The sequence below is a fragment of the Dichomitus squalens genome (genome assembly GCF_000275845.1).
Source record: "Dichomitus squalens LYAD-421 SS1 unplaced genomic scaffold DICSQscaffold_6, whole genome shotgun sequence".
Taxonomy (NCBI): Eukaryota; Fungi; Basidiomycota; class Agaricomycetes; order Polyporales; family Polyporaceae; genus Dichomitus; species Dichomitus squalens.
Window position 1 is genome coordinate 1,237,156 of NW_006766888.1, and position 23,977 is coordinate 1,261,132.

General features: G+C 54.6%; 7 protein-coding genes across 7 annotated transcripts; 2 read left to right on the forward strand and 5 right to left on the reverse strand.

The window, feature by feature from the left end:
- Positions 1-58: 58 nt before the first annotated feature.
- Positions 59-592, reverse strand: DICSQDRAFT_55072 (profilin; the record flags this gene model as incomplete). Its single annotated transcript, XM_007363580.1, has 3 exons — positions 59-190; positions 249-386; positions 494-592. Coding segments are annotated over 3 exons (369 nt in total), but the record flags the coding sequence as incomplete, so codon positions are not given.
- A 518-nt stretch (positions 593-1,110) lies between these two features.
- Positions 1,111-2,980, reverse strand: DICSQDRAFT_54710 (phosphoglycerate mutase-like protein; the record flags this gene model as incomplete). The annotated part of the gene is made up of 7 exons (XM_007363581.1): positions 1,111-1,399; positions 1,534-1,697; positions 1,755-1,893; positions 1,961-2,012; positions 2,066-2,417; positions 2,494-2,737; positions 2,793-2,980. 7 exons carry the CDS (start codon positions 2,978-2,980, stop codon positions 1,111-1,113), a joined length of 1,428 nt encoding a protein of 475 aa, XP_007363643.1.
- Positions 2,981-3,479: 499 nt separating this feature from the next.
- DICSQDRAFT_102102 (beach-domain-containing protein) lies at positions 3,480-11,138 on the reverse strand (the record flags this gene model as incomplete). The annotated part of the gene is made up of 30 exons (XM_007363582.1): positions 10,916-11,138; positions 10,617-10,856; positions 9,883-10,533; positions 9,598-9,826; positions 9,391-9,546; positions 8,875-9,330; positions 8,716-8,824; positions 8,334-8,665; positions 7,806-8,279; positions 7,498-7,757; positions 7,207-7,445; positions 7,020-7,154; positions 6,811-6,968; positions 6,639-6,758; positions 6,418-6,577; positions 6,306-6,362; positions 5,981-6,245; positions 5,859-5,931; positions 5,744-5,807; positions 5,509-5,692; positions 5,422-5,456; positions 5,275-5,361; positions 5,095-5,221; positions 4,912-5,035; positions 4,800-4,859; positions 4,600-4,740; positions 4,374-4,543; positions 3,975-4,319; positions 3,592-3,923; positions 3,480-3,540 (listed from the first exon to the last, which is right to left on the reverse strand). Exons 1-30 carry the CDS (start codon positions 11,117-11,119, stop codon positions 3,480-3,482), a joined length of 6,048 nt encoding a protein of 2,015 aa, XP_007363644.1. The 5' UTR covers positions 11,120-11,138.
- A 788-nt stretch (positions 11,139-11,926) lies between these two features.
- On the forward strand, positions 11,927-12,705 carry DICSQDRAFT_145404 (uncharacterized protein; the record flags this gene model as incomplete). Its single annotated transcript, XM_007363583.1, has 5 exons — positions 11,927-12,013; positions 12,064-12,102; positions 12,158-12,403; positions 12,462-12,587; positions 12,685-12,705. 5 exons carry the CDS (start codon positions 11,927-11,929, stop codon positions 12,703-12,705), a joined length of 519 nt encoding a protein of 172 aa, XP_007363645.1.
- A 1,016-nt stretch (positions 12,706-13,721) lies between these two features.
- DICSQDRAFT_82471 (2-oxoglutarate dehydrogenase complex E1 component mitochondrial precursor) lies at positions 13,722-17,435 on the reverse strand. The gene is made up of 5 exons (XM_007363584.1): positions 17,027-17,435; positions 16,724-16,973; positions 14,833-16,672; positions 14,449-14,770; positions 13,722-14,390 (listed from the first exon to the last, which is right to left on the reverse strand). The coding sequence occupies exons 1-5, from the start codon at positions 17,384-17,386 to the stop codon at positions 14,145-14,147; spliced, it is 3,018 nt and encodes a 1,005-aa protein (XP_007363646.1). The 5' UTR covers positions 17,387-17,435; the 3' UTR covers positions 13,722-14,144.
- A 358-nt stretch (positions 17,436-17,793) lies between these two features.
- On the reverse strand, positions 17,794-18,587 carry DICSQDRAFT_167975 (uncharacterized protein; the record flags this gene model as incomplete). The annotated part of the gene is made up of 3 exons (XM_007363585.1): positions 17,794-18,190; positions 18,246-18,340; positions 18,396-18,587. The coding sequence occupies 3 exons, from the start codon at positions 18,585-18,587 to the stop codon at positions 17,794-17,796; spliced, it is 684 nt and encodes a 227-aa protein (XP_007363647.1).
- Positions 18,588-21,268: 2,681 nt separating this feature from the next.
- DICSQDRAFT_160396 (uncharacterized protein) lies at positions 21,269-23,955 on the forward strand. The gene is made up of 10 exons (XM_007363586.1): positions 21,269-21,572; positions 21,857-21,887; positions 21,947-22,099; positions 22,168-22,262; positions 22,325-22,943; positions 23,092-23,240; positions 23,296-23,333; positions 23,394-23,456; positions 23,542-23,678; positions 23,808-23,955. Exons 1-5 carry the CDS (start codon positions 21,285-21,287, stop codon positions 22,859-22,861), a joined length of 1,104 nt encoding a protein of 367 aa, XP_007363648.1. The 5' UTR covers positions 21,269-21,284; the 3' UTR covers positions 22,862-22,943; positions 23,092-23,240; positions 23,296-23,333; positions 23,394-23,456; positions 23,542-23,678; positions 23,808-23,955.
- The last annotated feature ends 22 nt before the right edge of the window (positions 23,956-23,977 follow it).

Below are 23,977 nucleotides of genomic sequence, written 5' to 3' on the forward strand. Positions count from 1 at the left end.
ATGATTAGCGACGAGCCCGTCGCTGCTGCGCCCTCCCCTCTCAGCACGTAGCAGAAACCTAGTAACCGACACCAATAAGGTAGTCGGCCAGGTTCTCGACTATAGGCGTTGCTTCGGGTGCCTGGACAGGTGCAGTGTACTCCGCGACGAGCACCGCCTGTTTCGTCTTAACTAGGATGGCACCATCGCCCTGAGATGCGGAGTCGCAGTCAGCGCAATCAGTTATGACATAGGCATCAGCAACGCACCCCCTTCTTGCCGTAGATACTGCGATCGTTAGCTGAAAGAGTGAAGAACTTCTGACCGGCGAGACGGATGCCATTCGCTTGGGCCTCATCGGGCTTGGAGAATGCCCGTACGACCGCCGCTTGCTCCTCCGTGGAGAGCTGTTGAATGCATCAGCAAGGAGTCGATGTCCGATACAACCATGCGGGGAAGAGGCAGGCGGTATGGTGAGTGCACAGGTACTCAAGGGGAAGTATGATGTACTCACAGTGAAACCTGGGGAAGCTGCCCATACACCTCCGGCTTGGCCCAAGATGGCCGCCTTCGAGATCTTCCCGGTACCAATGAGGTTGTTGTCGACATACGCTGGGTGGATCGGGGAAAGTGGGAACGAGGTAATGAGTACCAGATGTGCGGTCGTTCATAGGTGTGGGTGCGCCATGCGATGGTTACCTTGCCAAGACATTGCTATGTGACTAGGAGAGCGAGAGCGAGAAACAAGACAAGGGGGGTGCAGAGGAGGAGATGGAAGAGATGTAGACGGATCGAGCAGCTCAAGTACGCGTGCGGTACTGCTGAGCGGTGCGCGCCATCGCGCCGGAGATCGCCATCAGATAACAACCGTCATAGTAACCCTCTCTTTACCTCAAATATACTCGCAGCTTGTCGACTGAACAATCGCGTTGTAATCGCGTCTTGTAGCGAGGACAAGTTGGGACGGGGAGGGTAAACAACGTCATAGCCTCGTGGTAGTGCTTATAGGCGAATAAATAAGCGATTATGATTGCCCTCTAGCGCTGACTTAATCTCGGTAGCGGGCATCTTCAAGGCCGCTCATCGTACGTACTACTGTGAGCCAGGCGAAGATATATGAAGAACATACTCCTACGGCGCATTCGCATAGGGAAGGGGTACAGTCAAAATAGACGATTGCCCGATTATCGAGGGAACATTGGTGAAGACGTTCAGAATGCCCGTCGCGTTTTGTACGTCTTGAAGGCCGCAGCGTTGCACAAAGTCCCCAGCAACTGCAGCCCGGCTCGCAACGTAATTTTGGAAGGAGGCAAGAGAACAGGATGATCCGGGGCCTCCCGCGCATCCGGGGAGGGGGACGACCGCATTGTTTATCTGTGCAAGGCAAATGGCACCCCGACGCGAGACTTCATGTGAGCAGCTTCCATAATTCGACCTCGCGAGGCCCGCACCTGCAATCTGACGTATTTCTGAGCGCCCGGGCTCGTACCGGGTCCTAAGACGACTTTGCCAGAAGTGTGTTGGACACTCCTGGGAGGGTCGTGTGGGTCGCACGACAGACGCTCGAGAGCGACATAGCCGCGGAAGGATACGAGGAAGGATGAGCGGAAGTTCCTGCGAGGATCAGCATGACTCGTTGACAACGGGTATACGCCGGGGAACGAGGACGTGTTCCAAACTCCGAGCGCGGACACGATGGGCGGCAGATTGTTGTCGTGCTGTGGATAATGTTTAGAAACGATGCACGCCGCGCGCGGCAGACGGCGTGGACCGACCGTGAAGCCCATGATAAGCGGCGGTGGTACGAAGTTGCCTCCAAGAGAGGTGGTGTTTGGCCCAGATGAAAAGAGGTCGGCAATGGCTTTCAACCAGGGATATCCGACCGTGGTAGAGAATGGGTTGCCTGGACCTGACCTGTAGAGTAGACGAGACGGCTTGGATAGTACCATTGCAGACCATGCATATGAGATGGCTTACTCACCCGTAATAGTAATTGAGATCATGAGCATACTCATAGTCCAGCCATTCCGAGTCTGACAACCACCAAGTTCAGAATCTCGTGACAAAGAGCGCTGCACAACCTGACCTTGAAAAATGTCACAGAAGCGAGTGTCGCCACTGACCTCGGCCTGAAAACCGCACAGATCTTGCATGACACCGATATCAGTTGCGTTCAAGGTCAATCCGTCGAGAAATTGGTTCAGGCGCTTTGCGATGTTCCCTTGGTTTGTTCTACGGAATACCGTCGCCTTGACCGAGGTGTCTCCGCTACTATAAGCAGGGCAAGCTGCCGACGGCGTTAGGGAGTCCGCGAAGGTAAAGTTGACGGAGTCGGGCATCGTCACAACATGGCCCCGATTTTCATTCTGGGCTGACAAGTAATTACCCTGAGACAGGTAGCCCAGCGTGAAGTACGTCGCTGTGTCGACAACGCGCTGCTGTCCCGCGGACCTATGGAAGCAGGCATTTAACGAACGTTTCGAATTGGGTTCAGCTACCGTATAGGGGGGGTACGAACCACACGGTGAAGTTGTCTCCACCCTTAGTGAATCGGTAGAGCTTCCTCAGCTCGACACCCAATTGAAAGGCTTCCTGAGCACCTGTAGAAGACAAGAAAAAAGGCTCGTGGGGTATATCATCGACAGGCGGGACCCAAGAAGGGAGGAAGGCTAGTGGACCACGGGCTGTGTAGGTCGCATTTTGGAGCTTTGAGAACAGGGCTTGCCAACCTGCAAAAGACCCCGGCTCAGGGTAACGACTACGTGAAAATTTCATCAACAAAGGTGAGAAGAATAGCCAGACGTAAGACTTACGAGCCATGCCGAACAATATATGCAACTTGGTCTACAGCGCACTGGGAGGGTGTGGACGGAGAGACACCAAACTGAGCGGGCGCGTCAAAAAATGGTGACGCGGCGCCGGAATGATGCAGTGGATTGAACCTCCTGCAATGCACGGCCGTAACCAAGGTCAGGAGAACGAGCAGCGCTGCCACAGTCATTGCCACGTTGAGCCAGGCATTGTACAAATCACTGATCAGACAGTGCCTTTAAAGAGTCCTCGAATGTCCACCCAAGTACTGGCTCCCGAAGCACGTTCGTGATCATCGTTCCGCAAGGTACCGCGAAGGTCTGGGAGTCCGATACGTGCTATCGGTCACCCGACCACGTGAACCGACCAGGTAAAAGTATTCAGAGCTTCTGCAGCAACAGGGGCCCCGTCGGCCCGGCCCGCAGCTCTTCTCATGCAAGCAACTTGCGAGTATACATAGACGCATTGCCGACCTGCGAGCTTTCCATGGGTTATGCTTTGAGTAGATATTGAGCTAAATGAAGACCGACCTGAGCAGGATAGCAGACGGCTGGGGTTATGTACGGATGGCCCACTAAAAATTCGACTTCAGAGATGGCGAGTCGCAGTAATACAATAGTCCCGTATGTGGATATATAGTACATATGAACACAAACCACAGAAAGATAGCAGGAAAGCAAGAGGAAGATTCAATCCGGAAGTTCCCATCCGTAGAGTTTGCCTGTGTCCTCGCCATGGTAGAGGGACTCCCTGAAGGTACGGTCAGAGAGCACATCATGGAGAGCTTAACGTAGAACGTACCCAACGAATTTGAGCGCAGTTACACAGGGAGTAGAACTCCTGTAACGACTCTCGGATTTCACCTTGAGCGTCTTGAGCGTCACGAACTCCCACCGCGCCTTCTCTCCTTCCGGCGTAGAATTGGGATTCCATGTTCGTAGGGTGATCGTTCCGTCGGGAGCGCCGGTAGCAATGAGATCGGTGTGAGCATAGTCCCGTTCAAGGAAGGCAAGAGATGTGACAGGAGGGTAAAGTGGGGAAGGCGCGGAGTCCGTGAGATCCAAGGAAGCAATAGGGCGGGCGTTGATTGTGTGCAGCCATAATCGGTCCCGTGAACATGTAGCTATATAACCCTGCATCAAGATGAGTAGATGTCTGCTGAAAGGCGGCATTGTAAGGCATACTGTGCTCTCGTTTATGGCGACCAAGTGTACTTCGGACGATGGTCCAGTACCATGCCAAATTGACCGCGTGTATACGCCACGGTTCAGGTCCCATAGTGCGGCACTACCATCGTTTGACCCGCTGACGATCAGTGACCATGCTCGTGAAGCAGTAATGCATGTCACCCTGGCCGTGTGTGCGCGCATCAAATGGGTGAGTTGCAATGTTACCGGTTGCTCGCGACTACGGTCGTTGCGAATGATTTTCCATAGTCGGACCATGTTGTCCGTAGAGCCCGTCACCAAGGTATCTCCGTCTGCATACGTAGCACAAGAACAGAAGGCGGATTCGACGACCTGAGAAACCTGTCCAGATCGTGAATCGAGTGTACCGTGCACCGAAAACATAAAAGGAATTACCTTGCGATCAAGGACGACCTTCAAAGCGCCAGTAGAACCAGAGCTGCTGTCCCATACTATTCCCTCATGAGGCCTTGAAGGAACACATAGTGTACCCCCTGGGCACGGAATCACTTGCGCGCCGATCAAGTCGAGCACCAAGTCATGCACAGGTTGTTCCGGTCCAAGATCTGATGAATACATGGTGAGCGATGTGTTGACGGCGACACGCACTCTGGCCCGTTACCTCGCAGGGGTTTGGAACCTTGAGTTAATAGGTGGTAGTCCTCTGCAATTCCATAGATGATGCCCAGCGGGAGGGCAGAATTTCCGTGCATGTTCCGCGGAGGATGGGGAGAGGCGAATATCTTGCGAGGGGTCTGGCCGACTGTAAAGCGTTCTTGAGTAACGTGGGTGGGACTGCTATTGAATCCCATATATACGAACAGTTATGAATGATGCCAACCGTCGCCTCGCGCTCGAGGTCGTCTGTGATAGCATCAAGGTCTGGTAAAGGACGCAGTTAGAGCAGGCTCCTTCATTGAGCCATGCACCTCACCAATCGCTCCCTCGTAGCTAAGTGGGTGGAAGACGTTGTATGAATCGGGATCCGCTTGCTTGCAGCCCCAGATCAGATCGATCCATCGGGGTAGGTGTTCACTGACGTAGTCGCTCTCGAGGGCCTAAACGATGGAGTTACATGGTGAGCACAAGTAAGCAAGGAGCCGGAACTTGTCCATACTTTACGATTCATAACGATGAACAAGAGAGGATCCTGCTTCGCCCAGGGTGGAAGCTTTACATCGTGAATCTTCTCACCAGTGTTCTGCTGCACGCCGAAGTCAAGATTGGCGGAGTTCTCCAAGAACCTTTCCTGATGTTCAGCGGACGGAGGCGCAGAGCTTTCTGTTCAAAGACATACTCTGGACACGAAAAGAACTCGGGAATGAGCTCTCGAACATCGCCTCGAATGTCGTGGGAGGCAGACGTGTACGCCCTCTTGATGTCACTGAACAACGTAGAGATTGCGAATCAGATCAGTGCTTTCTTGATCAATACCCGCACGTACATGAATAGACGATCTGGTAGATCCCAATCTCCTCCCTGCAACATAATCAGTACGACTGTAAGAGCAGGATAACGGGTGACAGATCACCTGCAGCGTTTTGAACATATGCGTGAAGGGTTCCATTCGAATCAAGAAATGGCAGACGATCATGGAAGAGCTGAAATGTGTGCCATAGTGGAAGGGCTTCTCTCCTACACTCATCAAGTTCTCGTATCGCGATTGAGCTGCTTCTCTGCGAGCCTCCGTGAGGGCGCCCATAGGCAACGACAGACTGTACAAGATCAGCCGAAAGCTCAACGGATGCGAGCGTTCAGGAACTTACTCGCGGAAAGTCGCTGCGGATGAGAGGTCGAGCTTACTGGACGCATAATCCTGGAGGACCCAAGCTGGAAAAGGTTAACGGGAGCATTGAACATTGCATAAGCCATAGAACTTACGGAAGACAGGATACTGTGTAGCATCACTAGGTGTTCGACCAGAGACTTGATTGAGGATGCTGAGGTATGTGAACTGGTAGCGATATCAGCTTAGGTCTTCTCGGAGGTGTAACATGGCTGACATTCGAGATTTCGCGTGATTGCCATTTCCTTTGGGCAATAGACAGCTCGTCCGAACCGAAACCCGACATCATCTTGACACTGAAGGCAGAAGTTACTTTTGAACTCAGTCGACCAACGAATGGCGACTTCATTATGCCAGCGCTCGCGGGATCTCCACCCGTCCGGCTTATGATGTGTGATAGCCTTCCGGTGATTTCTCTCCGTTGCTTACGATCCACGAATACGACCAGAAGAGAGCGGCTGTCTCGGAAGTAAATCTCCAATCTGCAAGTTAGTGGCCCCCTCAGTGACACGCGGCGAGAGATGGGAACAAGATTGTCTTACGCTACGTCGCGGAAAAGGAAGGTGCGGTCACTGAAGCTCATGATTTGGTCGTGCTGCCTGCATTGCCATGAATAACATAGCTGTCGATGAACGGGAGGCATTTTCTGCTTACCATCGTTGAGCTCTTTGATGACTGTCAAGGTCCATGATGCTTCCCGGGACGAAGAACAACTTTCTAGGGGCGTCATGTGCATCGATCACCTCACCATCGTCGCCCTCGACGAGGCCATCTAGGAGGTAAATGTAACTTCGACCGAAAATGAGTAGTCCAGCTTGCGCGTGAGAGGATGAAATCAGCTATCCTCGAGGGGCAATATTGTGGAGGGGACTCACGGGAGGAATCAACACCAGATATTCGAGCAACAGTTTTGACGGCATCGATGACATCGCCAGGCTCAAGTTCGTGCCGGACTCGACGATGTTTATCCTCGAAGATCTCTTCTCCTAGTTGATCTGCAGAGAGAGACGTCAATACATGCAACGCTTCGACAAATAGGCTCCTCACCATCCATCTCAGCGGAAGATAAATCATACGATTCCGACCAAGGCGGTAGCTCAATCTGCATGACGGATTGAGTGTCGACCTCGAAAGAAACATCGGCAATCTGCTGCTGATCGATTTTGGTATTTGGCATCTTCTCTTCGTCATGCTCCAGCTTCTTTCTGTGAAGCATGAGAAATATGAAGGCAAACCGGGTTATAAAGAGCACTAACCTAACCCGATAAGGCCCTTCAGTCTCGTCCAACCGCCACTGGGGTACGTCGTCAGCCTTCGCCCATAAGCCGCGTTCTGTTGTGAGGACGGTCGCCCACTCCACCAGCGAGGATATTTGCCGGTTGTGCTCGCGCCTGCGACGCCCATAAATGCTCTACTTCTTCGAGCAAGCCGAGAAGCACTCACAGATCTAGCACGGTTTTCCGCAACCGCTTCCTCTCTGTAGCAACGACGGACTTGCGCCACTCGTGTATGCGCACGATCGAACGTTTCACAGCGCTCTCGCCGAGCTGCATACTCAACCTAACAGAGGCCATCCGCCTACGACGCGATTTTGTACCAACAACGGCTGCAGGATCAACGCTCGTCTCTTGTGTGGCGCGGGGGTTCAAGAGGGACTCCGCGGCTTGTAGAACGTCCATGATCTTTGAAGTACATAAGACAGCGCTAAAAGGAGCTTATATGTTCAACACACACCTCCTGTTTCTGGTTGACAGCAACAGCATTGTCCAATGCGATGCTGAGGCCGAGATGCGAGAGCTTCTCGAGCACGCGCACTGTGTCCTGGTCGATCTCGGCAGCGTGCTGCACAGAAATGGAGTACATCTTATACGCATCGATGAAGGACTGTGTGATGGCATGAGACCGAAAGACCTCACGGAACGTAGGGCTGGTGGAATGGGTTTCGATGAGTGCTTCGAGGAGATGCTCCACGTTCGATGTCGCGAGGGCACGAGCTGGAAGAGAGTGAGATCACGTAACAATAGTTTATGAATACATCTTACTCTGGGCATCCTCGGACATTCGACTCGAGTCCAGGCACATCTTGAGTGACGAGAAGATCGCTGGGACGATATATGGGCAGATGACCGTTGGGATGATCTCTTTCTTGTCCCGGCTCCTTCCAAGCAGGACATCGAACGCAGCGTCTTGTACGCTAGCGTCCCATCCATACGGCAGGACCAGCTTCAACACATTCCATCCGCTGATCAACTCAAACTTCCGGCTGAAAGATATAGATATACTAAGAGCAGTAGAGATCATCCGGAGCACGAGCGTCGCCGTCAACGAAGAGGGCCGATCGCCGAGCAATAGAAGACAAATGCGGGTGAGTGGTAGAGCCGCAGTAAATTGGTTGAACATGGCAGGGTTGTCCAACGTCGACACGAGCATCCTGAATACTTGTTCTGCTTTGTACTGAGCGTTCAGATTATCGATTCTAGAGATCACGGAACGAGGGGAGCTAGCACCACCCGTTGCTAGACAGAGGGTCAGTGATAGTCGTCAATAGCCAGAAGATTGATGAGTCTTACGCTCGTGCAAATTGGCAGCCAAGTACGATACGATTGGACGGATAGCCTCGTCGATAGAGAAGTTGGCCTCAGCGACGACCTTCAGAGTCTCCAACAAGAACGGCAGCATGTCGTTCGGGTACCAGTCCGTCTGGAGGACGAACAGTAACTTCCGCACAACGCCCATCTTGCTCATCCGCTGCTTCATGTTGAAGCGCTTGTGCCTGCTGGTCTCCAGAAGCGTGGCGAAATGTTCAAGGTGCACAAGCTGGATCTCTTTCCGAGTTCGTGACCATAGCTGGAAGTCGAGAGCGATGGCTCGGTAAGCGACAGTGTTGGTGATGGTCGAATGGCTAAGAAGCAGGTAAGCCCAGAGCACCAGGCAGATTTCGGCCAGACTTACTCAGGTGAACGGAAGTTCATGCCGAGGAACTCAAATAGAGTCTCAAACCCGGTCATGTTGATCAGCTGGCACTTCTTCCGTAGGATGTCGGTCAAGATGTCATAACCGCCTGTGTCTCATCAGCGTCCAGATCGAACGACCGCCGAATGCGGCACTCACGCATCTGCTCCATGTCCTCAGAATTCTGCCAGCTGTTCCGCAATCCATCCGTCAGGACTCCAAGCGCGCGAGACACCTCGTGTTGGTTCTGTGCAAGTTGCACTAAGCGCAACGCGACAGCAGCGCCTCCGATCTCCCACATAGCGAGGTCCAAGCCGTCAGATCTCGCCACGAAGACGTCGCTGTCTAGCGCAGCGTCATTCGGCTCAGAAGGCACGGTCGAGGGTGAGACTGAGAAGATAATGCTGGCCTCGCTAATTCCCAGCCCGTTCTTGAACGAATTGATCAAATTCTTCACTTCGTGAGCCGATGTCCGAGTCTGCTCCGCCCTCGCATATAAGTGAACGTTGAGCGCGGTCGCTGCTTCATAGGTGAGGAAGCGAATCAAGTCGGTCGCCTGGAATCGGGACACATAACGAGGACTGAGGTCGTGGATTATGCGTGGAAGTTCGTCCGCTATGGAAATGTCGGCCGATGTAAGTCGTGATTCTACGGCTAACTTACCGCTTTACTCACGGAGGGGGACAGAGAAGAGATATGCAGATGCTATGCACCAGTTGAGGCAGGCGCCGGGAGAGGAGTCACCAATTGTGTATGGTCGGTCCACGTTCGCGTCACCCCGCGGGTATGGCCATTGTGCGGAGTCGACCATGTGGCCGTCGACGAACAAGCCTGCAACAGTGGTCAGGTACAGTATGGACAGCGGTGTTGGTGACTACTCACGAATGGTAGGTTTCGAATTACGGTGAGGGTAGTGGACCAGCGCGATGTGCGTCCAACGCCCCTTCGCCAGATTGGCCTTTAGCACCCCAGGGTCTTTGCTCCCTGTGCTCTCAATGTCGAGATTGCCGTCCGAGCGGAGCCTCATAGAAAATATCTTCCGGTCACCAGCAGCTATTGAGAACAAGTTGTGCGTCTTATCCTTCGGTATCTGCTCGATCCACAGCCATAGCTATGATTCTCGTTATTCTGGATATGCGCTTTCAATCTCGATGCGGGCGAACGCACCATGAACGTGAACCCTGTTGACGAAAGTGCTCGTGTGCCATTCCGAGTCACACGAATGGCGGCAGGAGACTCTAGCGAGAAGTGGCCCGGCCACCTGACCTTCATGCCAGCTCGTAGAACCTCAAGCACGTCAGGGTCCAACGTGTCGTCCGGTCGGATAGCGCGCTGGAACATCAGTCTAGCGTCCTCGGTCTCAACGTTGTGATCCAACAGTCGACGGAGCAACTTCTGCACCACTTGTTTCTCCGCTTTTGGCAGCTCCACGCCGCCACATAGCCGTTGGAATAGTGAGCGCACCAAACCAAGACTACTCAGGATGCACTGATTCCGATGTTTGTGCAGAGCCAGCCTCTCCAGCAGCTTCGTGCCCATATACCGCAGCACGGGGTCATCGCGTCCTGGCAGAAGGGCGGCGTCATACAGAATCCAAAGAGCTTCCGGTACGTGGATCAACCTAAGCTTGTCCGTGAACGCCTGGAACTTATGGTCTATGGTCGCGTAGTCGGCCCCTGTTGTGTGCAAGAAGAACCTGCTCCATGCAAAGTCGTGAAGGGCCAAAGACGTCAAGAAGCCCATCGTCTGCTTGACCGTCCGCGCGTCCAAGATCAGGCCCAGCGTTGCTTGCGAGAACGATTCCAAGCCGACTGAGGACTGCGATAGTAGTCATGGTCGTCAGAACGCCGCCAGCCTCACGCGCGAGTCGCGCCCACATGACACATCGCGCGCGCACTCACCTTGAAGTACTCCACGTTGTCGTTGTGCTTGTGCAGGGCTTCAGAGAGAATGAGGAACGTGAGACGCGTCGCCTCGAGGAGCTCCGTGCCAGCACTCTCGCTCCGTGACTTCTGTTCTTGGGTAAACGTCGGATGAATGGTCGAAAGTACGCTCATGAGCACCAGGAAGCCGTCCATTTCTCTGAAGACATCCTTTGTGCACGCATCTTGGAGCATTATTTTGTGGATTTCGGTCAACACCTGCGTGCCCCATCGCGGACATGAACGCCGGTAAACACCACGGCGATAAGTTGACATACCTCGATCCTTTCGGAAAGCGTGTCTGCCGTTTTGAGCCTCTCCGTCGCATTTCGCATCAACTCCACCAACACATCCCGCGCAAAGTCTTCCGGGGCGAGCTCGTCTGGGTCGCTGAACACCTCAGAGCCGGAACTGGCCCGTGGTGAAAGGGGCGAGGGTAGCGAGAATCGCGCGCTCAAGGGGGTGAGGAGGGTGCGAAGCATGACGTGGTCGAGAAAGGGGGGGGAACTACCAGAGGTCGAGCGAGTTCAAGCGTATCGGCGGGTCGTGTGCATCGCTGCCGGACGAGGGCAACGGGAGGTCGTAGAGTGGAGAGTTATCAAGAGTGCCTTGCAGCCACCCGGACACGACCCGCGACAAATCCCTAGCGTGTCGCATCACGTCCACGCCAGGCAACCTGTGCAAACGCCCTGTCCTGATTGCAATTGCGTTTCCTTTCTGTTATCTGTCCTCGGCAATGATGCACCTGCTTTTGATGCTCACTGCACCCTTTGGTCGTCATAATCCACGATGTGTACAACGCTGGTATCAGTGCGCACCGCCGCGACAGGTACTGGACACTACAGGCGCCGATAATGTCGTCGCGTGAATGCCCCCAAGCGCCCATGTGCGTCTGCGCCGCTGCGTCCTGCTTGTTCGTACCACCCGCCACCGCAGACCACGCCCCGGACATGTCTGATCCCGCATCTTTCCTGAGGGTCCCGGACTTTTTGCAAAACCACACTGAGCTCAAGCTTGGGGGGTCACCCTGGCAACAGCCATTGAACCGGTGAGGAATTTCGATTCTATAGGCCTCGGATTCGTCGCTTATAGTAATTATCAACAACGAATACATACTGTATAGCCTGTTGTGTACGAAATCTCCCCATATGACAACCCGCCTGTGGTTGTTAAAGTTCTCAATCCCCAAACCGAAGAGGTGGTCATCGTAGAGAAATTGCAGGACAATATGAAGTCTCCGAACCATGTCATGCCTGGCGAGGTGGTCCGATACGCCACCGCTGCTCTTGATGCCACGCTTATCCGAACTCAACGCTATTTATCTGTATGACGCGCCCTTGACTTTTCTTGTGGATCTCTTTCTTCAGATTCTCGAGGTGCGTACGAAGTGTGCACGTTCGGCCCATTCATTGACACGGTGGTTCAGGGAGTCGAATATCTTCATAGCCGGCAGATTGCACATCTTGTACGTTGATGATCTAGCTGAATTATTGGTCATTCTGACACGCGAGTCCGCGTAGGACTTGTGCACAGGGAATATTCTTGCAGCCGTGGACAAGGACGCAGTTCACGACAAGCGAACTGAGGCGGGAAAGATCTACTTGATCGACTTCCAGATGTCGCGTCAACTCAGGCTACCACCCGGTCAACAACCTGCCATTCTCCTCCCTAAGACGCAAGTCAGGCCACCGGGAGGCATTAAACACTTTGATCCCTATTCCTGGGACGTTTATTGTCTAGGCGATGTCTTCCAACGCAGACTGAAGGTACGGATCGCCGCAGACTTCCCGATCCTGTCGCTGACAATTTTTTACATGGGCATAGGAGTATTGTTTTATGCGTCCCGGGGAACCGTGGATAATCCGTCGATATATCCGGTGGCTGACTGGCACTGAACGTGGCTGCATGGCATCCTGTCACTGCCGTCCGACTGCTCGACGGGCACGTCAGGTACTAACTATGATTCGATGGGTTGTTTCTGTCTCAATGGGCCTTGAAAGACTTGCTACTCTGTTCATATCCGTGTTTAATTGGCATGCCACAGCAGAATAGCCTGGTGGTGTGGTAGTTGTGACAATCTTGTGTCAGTATGTTTGGTACGCACACCCCGAACATCGTTTTACGTGTGTCTTGCGTCCTCCTGCTAACTGATTGGCCATCCGCCAGTGCCGTGCGATCAGACCCACACTGTCCAACAAAGTATAGCCTTCGCATTGCGCGATTGTTATCTGTCAATGCGACAGAATTGCGATGGAGACTCTCTCAGTTCTTGTCCTGACGTTTGCAAGAGCTCAAAGCGACTACTAATCCCAGTGCCATTGGCGAGAGTTACAAGGGGTGAAACAGGAATTCAAATGGGAAGGGAATGCTAGCTCATTCGACTGAAGATCAATAAGCTGCTTGGCCGAGAGCGCTAGATGTTCTATATCATCGCAGAACCGTTACAATACAGAGATAACACAAGATCAGTGGCGTCCTAAACACTGGGAACACCACTCAACGGATTCGCTGTATGCTTCAGACGGTAGTTGCGGGATCTTGAGTCGACTTCGTAACAGTCAATGATGTGGGGAATTTGGCGAAATAGGCTAGGCACCACATGAGTGCGGTTTTGTTCAGATATGGATCCACCTTCGAGGGATAAGAAACCCAGGGTGTGTAGACGTTTGGGGCGATTCCAGGCAGCATGATCCGATACCTGATGTTTGGCAAGGAACCACCAGCGTTTTCGGCGGTGTAGCCAACACGCGCGCGACTTCGAGCACGACGGCACCGTACTGGAAATCTACATTGTATGCATCCATAATGGCGCGGAAGAGTTCGTTGTCGGTCATTTCGTTGACCTTCATACGGAGGAACTGCAGTGCGGCCGAAACTGTGTACTGGATCTCAGATGACATGACTGTTGCCTATAGATGGCCTGTCAGTACTTCAGTCCCGGCGGGCAAGGCGCGATGTAGGGAGGTCCTCACCGATGACAGAAGAAAGAGCAGAAGCCTGAGGAATCGGTGCTGCGCTGTTGTGGTTTATGAATGCCTTCAGAGGACCCCAACAGACAAAGGGTGGCGTGTACTAGGGGATAGTATTGGAGTCAAAAGGCCGAATGCCGCCCCGAATCTTAAACCGTACTGCTCGTTGCCCTGTCCTAACTTAGCCGCACTCATTCGATGTCTGGTTAAGGCGATGCCAAGCTAAGCCTGGCGCCCATGCGAGTAGCCGCAAGCGTCAAGTGTCGTCAAAAGCGACCCGACTTCGACCAGGTGAAAAGGATGCTATCAGGTCTAGGGCTGTGAAAACCCTCCATTATACAATTTCCGAAAACAACAAGCTCATCACCTATAGCAGCAGCTCAGACGAGCGGCGTCGCTTGAGCTCCGCAGGATAAATACTAGCTAGTTCATGAGAGTAAGTATTACGTATCGCGTTTTTTCTAGATGCAAGTACTAGTTCCTGTTGTAGATGGACATGTCTGGAGTTAAGAGAGACGGACAGAGCAAACACACGAATTTATGGGGAGAATGCAGTCGCGAGGAATTGCTCGATCTGCTTCTTGTGGATGGCCTTGCTACCAGTCGCGACGGAACTAGTCGGCTCGCGACCGGCGTAGAGCGGGTACTTGCCCTTGTGGTGCTCGGTCTCGTTGGCGGCAGTCAAGATACGGGGGCCGACATAAGTCCACGCGCCGTTGTTGAGGGGCTCCTCCTGGCACCAGAGAATATCCGCGTTGGGGTACTTGTCAAGATGGGGAGTAAGCTGCGAAACACGAATTAGTGCCATATCACAACCATGACAACGACGAGAAACGGCTTACGAGATCATAGGGGAACGGCGAGATCTGCTCAAGCCTGGAGATGGCGACATCGGTAATACCCTTGTCCTCGCGCTCTTGGAGGAGCGTGTAGTACACCTGGCCGCTACACAAGATATGGCGGCGGATCTGTTCAGGTGCAACCAGGTTCTCCGGGTGGGGCTCGGGGAGGTAGCGCTGGAAGTGGGTGTCGCCGACCATCTCAGGGAGCTCAGAACGCGCCTTGGGATGACGGAGGAGCGACTTCGAGAAGAAGACGACGAGCGGCTTGCGGAAGTCACGGTGGATCTGGCGACGGAGGACGTGGAAGTAGTTCGCAGGTGTCCTGAAGGAAGCAGGAAGTCAGTCGATGAAGGTTTCTAAAGCACACATTAGGGGCCAACGTACGTGGGATAGACGATCTGCATGTTGCAATCCTGATGCTGACGCTCAATCTTCTCCGGCGAGGGAAAGATATGCGGGTGGTCGTCACAGAGCTGGAGGAAGCGCTCAATGCGACCGCTCGAGTGCTCGGGACCTTGGCCGTCGAATCCGTGGGGCATGCTCATGACGAGACCCGTGCGCTGGAGCCACTTGCGCTCGCCAGACGCGATGAACTGGTCAATGATGCACTGCGCGTTGTTCGCGAAGTCACCGAACTGTGCCTCCCAAATGGTGAGCGCATCGGGCGAGACGAGCGAGTAGCCGAGCTCGAAACCGAGACAACCAAACTCAGAGAGGGACGAGTTGCAGACCACGAAGCGAGCCTGGCCCGAGCCGAGATCGTTGAGGGGCACGTACTGCTGCTCGTTCTCCTGATCATGGACGACAGCATGGCGCTGCGAGAACGTCCCACGCTCGACATCCTGACCGGAGAGACGCACGTGGATCTTCTCGAGGGCGAGCGAACCGAATGCAAGAGCCTCAGCAGTGGCCCAATCGATGTTCTTGCCCTCCTCGATGGTCTTCCCGCGGGTGGTCAGGATACGCGCGAGGTTGCGGTGAGGGGTGAAGCCATTCGGGAATGAAGAGATCACCTTGCCAATGTGCTTGAGCGTGTCTTCGTCCGAGCCGGTGGAGCGCGTAGGAAGAGTTCTTTCCGCGAGCTCCTTCGGCGAAGGGAAACCGGGCCAAGAAGCAGATAGCCACTCCTTGCTGGACGGAACGTAGTCCTTCGCGCCAGCAGCAGCCGTCTCGAGCATGCCCCACACCCACTTCTTGTGGTCCTCGATATCCTTCTCAGTGAAGGTACCACGACCGACGAGGAATTGAGTGTACTTCGTCAGAGTAGTCGGCTGCTTCTCGATCGCCTTGTACATGCGCGGCTGTGTGAAGCTCGGCTGGTCGGTTTCGTTGTGGCCATGGCGACGGTAGCAAACGATGTCGATGACGACGTCCTTCTTCCACTTAGCACGCCAATCAGCAGCGAGCTGGCAAACGAAGTTCACCGCCTCCACGTTGTCGCCATTGACGTGGAAGATGGGCGCGTCGATCGCCTTCGCGATATCCGAGGGGTAGGGCGTCGAACGGGCAAAGCGAGGATCAGTCGTGAAACCGATCTGGTTGTTGACAATAAGATGGATGGTTCCTCCGGTACCGTAGTTCGGCAGGTTGTGGAAGCCCATCGTCTCATAGACGACACCCTGACCGGCAAACGCGGCGTCACCGTGGAGCAGGACACCCATCGCAGAGTTGTGCGTCTGCTCATCCTGCTCGAAATGCTGCAGCGCGCGCGTTTTACCAAGTACGACAGGATCCTCTGCCTCCAGATGAGAAGGGTTAGCGACCAGGGACAGCGCAACCTTCTTGCCAGAAGGCGTCGGCCGAACGTAGTTAGCGCCCAGATGGTACTTGACGTCACCAGCAGGGTAGTCATCCTCGCCAGTTCCGGCGAACTCGTTCAGGATGGCCTCGATAGGCTTCCGGATGACGTTCGCAAGGACGTTCAGACGACCACGATGGGGCATGCCGATGGTGACGTGCTTGACACCGTGCTCGACGGAGCGGTCGATGAGGGCCTTCATACCAGGAATGAGGGACTCGCACCCTTCGAGACCGAAACGCTTCTCGTTGGGGTACTTGCTCGCGATGAACCTCTCGAACGAGTCGGACCAGATGAGACGGTCGAGGACCATGCGCTTCTCCTCCACAGTGTAGTTCCACGGCTTCGGGATCTCAACGCGCTCCCGAATCCAGTCGCACTGCTCCTTATCAGGGATGTGAACGTACTGGATACCTACGGCACCACCTATATGCGTGTCAGACGGTATGGGACGGTCTATATGTGACTAGACCTTACAGTAGATGCGTTTGCAGAGCTTGATGATCTCGCCAAGCGACATTGTTTTCCGATCCTCCGTGGCGAAATGGGGTAGGATACCAGGCCCAAGGGTGATCTGCTTGTCAAGGTCGCGCTCCGTAAAACCATAGCGGCTCAATTCGAGCTCTGGAGGATGTGCAGGGTTCAAATCGGGGTCGAGGATACCAAGCGGGTCCAAGTCGGCAACATGGTGACCGCGGACTTGGTATGCGCGAACAAGAAGTTGCACCTGGAGTATTGATTAAGACGCGTCAAGCGACAAAGCCTGGAGCCGTCACATACCTTCAGGTGATCATCCAATTCAGCTCCTCCACTAGCGTGCAAGGCTGGCGCACCATCGGTGGGCGTCGGGACGAGGCTCGGAGGGGGTTGAAAGGCTTTGTAGCTGGGGAGGCCCTTGTCCAAGCCAGAAAAATATACATCCCACGAAGCGTGGACAGACTTGGGATCCTGCCGCCAGAGTCTGTACATCTCCTCGACGTAGTACGTGTTCGTGCCATTCGCGAATGGGTCGTTGGGGGACGGAGGCTGAGCAGCCGTCGCGAGCGAACGACGGGCAACGGCGACGGCCTGGACGCCATAGCGGAAGCGCGAGCCGCTCAAGGGCTGCACGACACGGGGAAGACGAGTGAGCCTGTGCATGGCGAGTAGACCTGCTAGACGTCGCTCGTAGTGGTAGGGAAAGAGGGAGAATGGGGGTCGAGGGCGACGACGTGGACGAGTGGAAAGCTGATGACGAGCAGCGGCCGGTTTTGGCTGGAGGCCATTCGGTGCACTGCGCCGACGCGATCAGCAGCCCTCCGACGCACCGGCGTCTCTCCCTTCCGCTCCTTTCCCTCCCTTTCCTAGCCGGTCCTCGCCCTTTCGCGAATCGCGGCTCATCGATTCTGGTACTGCTCTCATTGAGTAGACTGGTGTTACATGGCATTCGTGTGAGGGTATAGGGCTACACATCTAGAAGTACAGTAGTAGTGTCGTAGACTGTCCTGCGCAAGGCGACCAGAATCACAGTCCTTGGACCAGCCAATCCGAGCATTCCGAAATGCCGCCTAGAGAGCCATAGTGATGCCGATGAGCGTCGGCCAGAAGATGAACACGAATCGGAACTTAAGCCGCTCCAAATCAACTGTCGGCCGTTTGCGGAGCCCTGCAGCCGCCGAGCCCGTCTTGCCGTGAGCCATGTGTTGACCGCCGTCCAGGTTTGAGATCGGGGGAGCAGTCATCGACGGCTCTAGTGTGGTGGGCATAGACTGCGATGTTGACGTTGTAGTTGTTCCCGGAAGGACGACGGTCAGCTTCGGCGTGACGTATGAGATGCTCACGGCACTCTCGTTGTGAGCATCGATTGTGGGTCCATCGAGGGGAGCAAGGCTTGACATGCCTGTAACGGCGAAGTCAGCCGTCCAAACTACGTGGCGAGGCTGCTCGCAAGTGAAACGTATGGTGCTGCATTGCAGAGCTGATCACTGCATGATCTAATCGAATGAATGGTATCACTCACTAATCCGGGCCATTGTACCCCCACGCCGGAGAGATCCAAATGTCGGCCGCGAGGGACTTCGGGTCAACTCCGTCCGCCAGATTCGTGACGTATCTCTGGGTTCCCAGTCCCGTGTAAGCCACCGCTGTCGTACAGCTACCGCATACCCACATCGCCCGCGTATAGATCAACCCTGACCGGGCCCATCGTTTTGACTGACGGTCGCTTCTTGTCATCAGTCCAGCGGAGAGCGTTCAGTCGACCAGCATGCATAACAGAACTCGCCACAGGGAATGTCGGATAGATACTGGCAGACACGGTGCGTAAGATCAGCAGAGTAACCAAGACCAGCCTGAGGAACATTTTCGCAGTATGTCGCCTTCAACTTGGACAGACCCAGCAAGCCGTACTCGCCGCCAAAGGACGAGAAAACGCCGGTCAGTAGTGATGAAGTAGATCCCGGGTCAAAATGTCTGGACGGCGAGCCGTAGTCGCAGGATGGTGAGGATGGAAGGTAAGCGCAAGATGAACCAAGATGTCGTCCTCGGCCGTGACCATAACGAGCGCTTGTAAACGTAACGCGAAACGGGGCGGCGTACTATGTAGCATACAATGTTAGGTTGACCAGTGACGCGGACGACCTCGTAGGCCCCATCCCAGCTAGTCTTGATACTTTGTCCTTCTCGGAAATATTATCTGACTTTGACAGTATGAGAGTCCCGAATTCACGTATATGCTCTTTACCCTCTTTACCTCCCGAATTGCTGCGGTTAATAGGCGACGCGCTCCTCGGTATACAAGAATGGACTGCAGATGAGAACATAGACTCCATCGGGCTGCGAACGCTCCCTGTACTCGCGAGGACGGCTCACTTTCTCTGTGAGCCGGCGTTGGACGCACTCTGGGACACTTTGCCTGACTTTGGCGTCTTGGTATACCTACTACCCCGGGATGCATGGAATATGGAGACTGTGGACGTGTCCCGAGCTCCGCAATCCTTCCATTATGTTGTACGTCAAAATTCCTACTGTATTTACTCAAGCTCTCATCCTTCCTCAGTTCATGACCCGACCTCTAACGGATGAAGAGTTCGGGCGTCTTGCGTATTACACCCCTCGCGTCAAGCGTGTCCAAGAGTTGTGCTCCCTCTTCCCGTCACGTTTTCATGGCTACATCACCTTCGAGACCTCGATCCTCGCAGCACTTGCTTCCCTATGGAGCACGAGCTAGCCTCTTTTCCATAACCTCCGCGTCGTTCGTCTGAATCCCGCACATGACCAGTACAAGCTCTACTATCGATACTTCCACGTTCTTTTCGGGGACCAGCTGCGACATATTTCTAGCGATGCAACCGCCTTCTCGAACTCCAAAGACGTGAAACCAGAATACTATCGGCAGATGCTCATGAGGTTGCAGGAGACCGCGCCGCTTCTCACGCGTTTCGAATTGAAGGTCGACGCCGAGCCGTACTCTCCCATTATCCATTCGGCGATGTATTCCGCCATCTACAGCTTCAAGCATCTCGTCAGCGTTCGCACTGGAGCGTTGCCGATGGACATGCCGACTATCCGTTATCTCGCCGCGCTCCCTCACTTGGAGATCATGGAGATCAGACCGGCGGACAGTATCAGCCCCAGAGACCTCCACTGGCTTGGTACGACTAGGCTCGCAGTTCACTTCCCAAATCCCCGTGAAGTTCATCTCCAACACCACGTAGCCCCGGATCCCCTAGCCACCATTCTACTGCACATTCACTCTGCACGCCTCGAAACCATCCATATCACGGCCGTCACTCAAGATACCCCGATCCCTATGGGCCATGCTCTGCAGTTGCTTTCCGTGGTGCTTTCGCGCAACGGCAGCGCGATCATCAAGCAGCTCCATCTCACTATACCCGTAGACAGGACTAGCGACGTGGCAATGATTGATCAGCACTTCGAGCCGCTTGATAGGCTAGGACACCTGACGCACCTGAGGCTCCAGTTCCACTGTCCAGTCATCGTAACCGAAGCAGCGCTGGCACGGGCAGCAGAAGCATGGCCGAACATCCGCGAGCTCACAATTTATCCATATTTCAACCAGACGGAATCTCTGGTAGAATGTCGCTACTCCCAGCCGATTTACGCCAATCTCGAGCTGGCTTGGCTGACATGATATGCCCCTTGGAGCGATTGGAGGTTGAGATGTCCGAGTCATTGTTCTCAGAACCGCCGATGGAGGTTGCAACATTCCTGCTCGACATATTTCCGAGACTGGAGGGGGTGGCTTCACAATATCCATACGCGTTCTGGCTGACTGTCAACATGGACTGCATCCCGTACTTGGCTCAGCAGCGAGGACGGGAACGGAGGAGGTCATTGGACGGACCCAGCAGCCGATGGTAGCTATATAGCAAGCAGTCCTGGGTTTGATATTCTTCACAGGGAAGTTGCGTATACTGCAGTACGATTTCCGAGCGGCGTAAGGAGTCTATGGTCTCTGTACTGGCAAGGCACCGCAGGCCGCGCCCGGAGGACGATCACACGAACCAGATTCAGTGCACGATCGACGATTATCTAGTGTCCACATAAGGTGCCAAGCTACAGATCGCTCCCACCTCAAAATACCCAACTTCTCCCGCCTTCGACGGCTTGCAGACGGCCTCGCGCGTCTCCTACCAGCACACATGTACCTACGCCCGCGCGCATGCTGATGACGACCGCATCGTGTAATCCTCACCCAACTCTAAGGAAAGTTTGTTGTAAATGCGTCTGCCTCCCTGCACAGAAGCAGCCCTCAGGAGCAGCGGCTCCCCCGCTGGGGAATTGAGCACGGTCCTGTGACCCACGTCCCGAGATAACAGCCATGCCACTCCACCGGGCTCGATGGCGCCTTGTCCGTGTCCCTCGAGCTAAGCCTCGAGGGCACAGGGTGCGTGTAAGTAAAGCAACCTATCCTGATTCCTCCGCCGCCTACCCCATTACTGTACGCGGCCGTGTGGTGCCCGTGCCGGCAGCAGAACAGTGCACTATCGTCCAGCAGAGGGACGTAGTCCCCCCGCGGCCCTTGCGTCTCTCCGTCATGATGCTGCTATACCTCTGTCTCGCGCTCCTCGTGTCTGTTTTTGCTGTGCTCACGGGAGCTGCGGAGCCCTCGCCGCCGATAGTCAGACTGGGCAGCCTCGCAAGGCGGTGCAGCTTCCAGCTCGGGAAGACCGAGTTCAATCTGTGCCCGATCCTGGAAGGGAATGACGGGGGCTGGACTGTCCAGTGGGAGACGAGGACGCCGCCGACTGTCACGAAGACGACTTATAGGATCGACCTTCGCGGGCCGCTCCAGAGGGATGCTGATGTGCCTCGAGAGGAACAGGTTAGTGCGTCTGTTCTGAGTAGATCATGGACTGGCAGGAGTACTGGATTATCATCTCGGCGCGGATTTCATGCGATAGAGAAAGACAAAGGGACTGCTGCACTGCGCGATCATTGCGCTTGTTCCTGGGCTATTGTCTCTGCGAAAGTGGGGGAAGTGATGGTAAGAACTATCACCGCGTCGTATGACTCTTCTCAGGGTCCATGAATCTAGACTATTATGACTGTAGCTCTGCTGAAGTACACCGGGCTGGGGTGAACTGATTGGACATGTTGCTTCCACAGTGCCCAAACGGGACATGGATCTGCCAGACCAGTGAGCGTGTCACTAACCCCTCGCCCGCTGCGCGTGCTCATCGATATATCGCTGCACAGTATCAAACCGTCGGCCGCGCCATGAAGACGAAGAGCTGCGCGTGCTTCAGGTGATTCCTGTCGCTGGCGCGATGAACCTCCCGAACATCACCCGCTATCGCCCAGGCGTGAATGTCACTGCGGAGCTTACGTCTGCGCGCCAAGACCCGAAGAGTAAGTGGCTCTCGTTCATCTCCAAAGGACGCATCCGGTAGGTCTGACAGAGCGCGCTGCGCGCGTAGCTTCGGTACTGCACGTCCGTTTGCACGGCGGATTCTATGTGTACGGGGCACAGAAGGCGGACTTCCAGTTCATCTGCGACCGCAGCGTCGACGAGGTATGATCTCATGGATACGGCCACGTCGCCCAGACCGGTGCTGAGCTTTTCTCACCTGCCAGCCGTCAACACCAACGTACGCCTGGGCATGGAACGGGACGCACACCTTCCAATGGCGCAGCAAGCACGCCTGTGGCTCGCAGCAAGCGACTGCGCCCCCGAAGGAAGCCCCGCCGCCCCCAGACGATACAGACGACTCGGGTGATGATGCGCCTCCGCAGGACGACGAGTCTGACGGACAAGACCTCCGCGAAGGCAATCCCATCATGGGTCGGATGACGCGGACGACGATGGCCCTCCTTCTCTCGTCCTTCACCGCAGTCATCACTCTCGCGTACCTCGCGTGGCGCCCGCCAACGCGCGTACGACAGTACGTGACGAAGTTCATGAAGGCGCATCCGCGGCTAGCGCGATTCCGCGTGGGGGAGCAGGTGCTGATTAGGTGGGCGTACGAAGACTTGGAGATGGACGAGGGATACAGTCCTAGCGAGGAGGATACTATGGTGAACTGGAGCGCGGACGAGGAGGGCTCGGGAGAAGGTATCCCGCTAAAGCCCTCCCCGAGGAAGGGGGGTATGTTGAACTACGGCACAACGTAGGGGCGGCACTGCCAGAGGGCCGAACGGGCAACAGAGATGCCTGATGTTCTATTGCTTCCCGTATATCCGGATGTATTCTGCTGTAGATGCGCGCAGTCAGTGTTCCTAGTCTCTGTGTTTGTATACCTGTTGTAAGCATAGTCCAGCTATGTAGTATAGAAGATATCGCCTCATGATGGGTTTCGGCTTGCTCGGACGCTGCACAGAAGAGATTATAATCCACTCACGGTGTTAGGCTTCAGCGGTATCGCGATGCAATACTGATCTACCCATGTTACACGGTTGCCTTCCCAAGACATGACGCTGCGGTCCTACAATATGCATAGAAGTGATGAAGAAGGGAAGCTAGGTCATGTATCAACCCCAGGCTGCGGTCGTACTGGATTAGTTGGACTGTCAGCGAAACGAATGAAACCGGAATTGGGAGGACGCGCCTATAGTTCACTATTAGATGTCCCTCGGTCGAGAATGACTAGCATTGCACAAAATGAGAAAACAGAGGTCCGGATAGGCAACTCCTCAGGTAACGCACCTTAAACAGATTCGCAACAGTATCGTCCGGTGCTGGTGAGAACGCAAGATTAATGTACGTGAACTAGATATGTCAAGATGTGAGAACCTTCCTAGTCTAGTACCGCACACAGCTGAGCAACTCAGCGTGAAGTAGGAACAGCACATACCAAAGGATCACCCTGTTTCCATCCAAGCTCCTTCCTCAAGAACTGGATGACCGCCTGGAACCTGTTCGACGCAGTGATCTTGTAGAAGTTCTGCTTCATGATCGGCGCGTTGCCTACTGCCTTGAAACGGACCACAACTGCCGCACGGTATGGGCAGTGTAGAATCATGAGAAAGGAGTGCACAGGAGTATATGGCACGAGAAAGTGGGCAGACGAGAATATGTCAATCAAGTACGCAGACGAGCTCGAAAGCGACAGCGACGCACCTTTGTTTGCATCCTTCTTCTTGTAGGTCTCAAGAGCCTCCTGGGCCTCCTGCACGACGTTGCCACCGCTGAACGAGGTCCATGCTGAGGGTAGGTTGCGGGTGTTGGCCTCTGGACTCCCCGGCAGCGCCATGTCCTGATGTCGCCGTCTAGAGCCTTGGTATACCGGC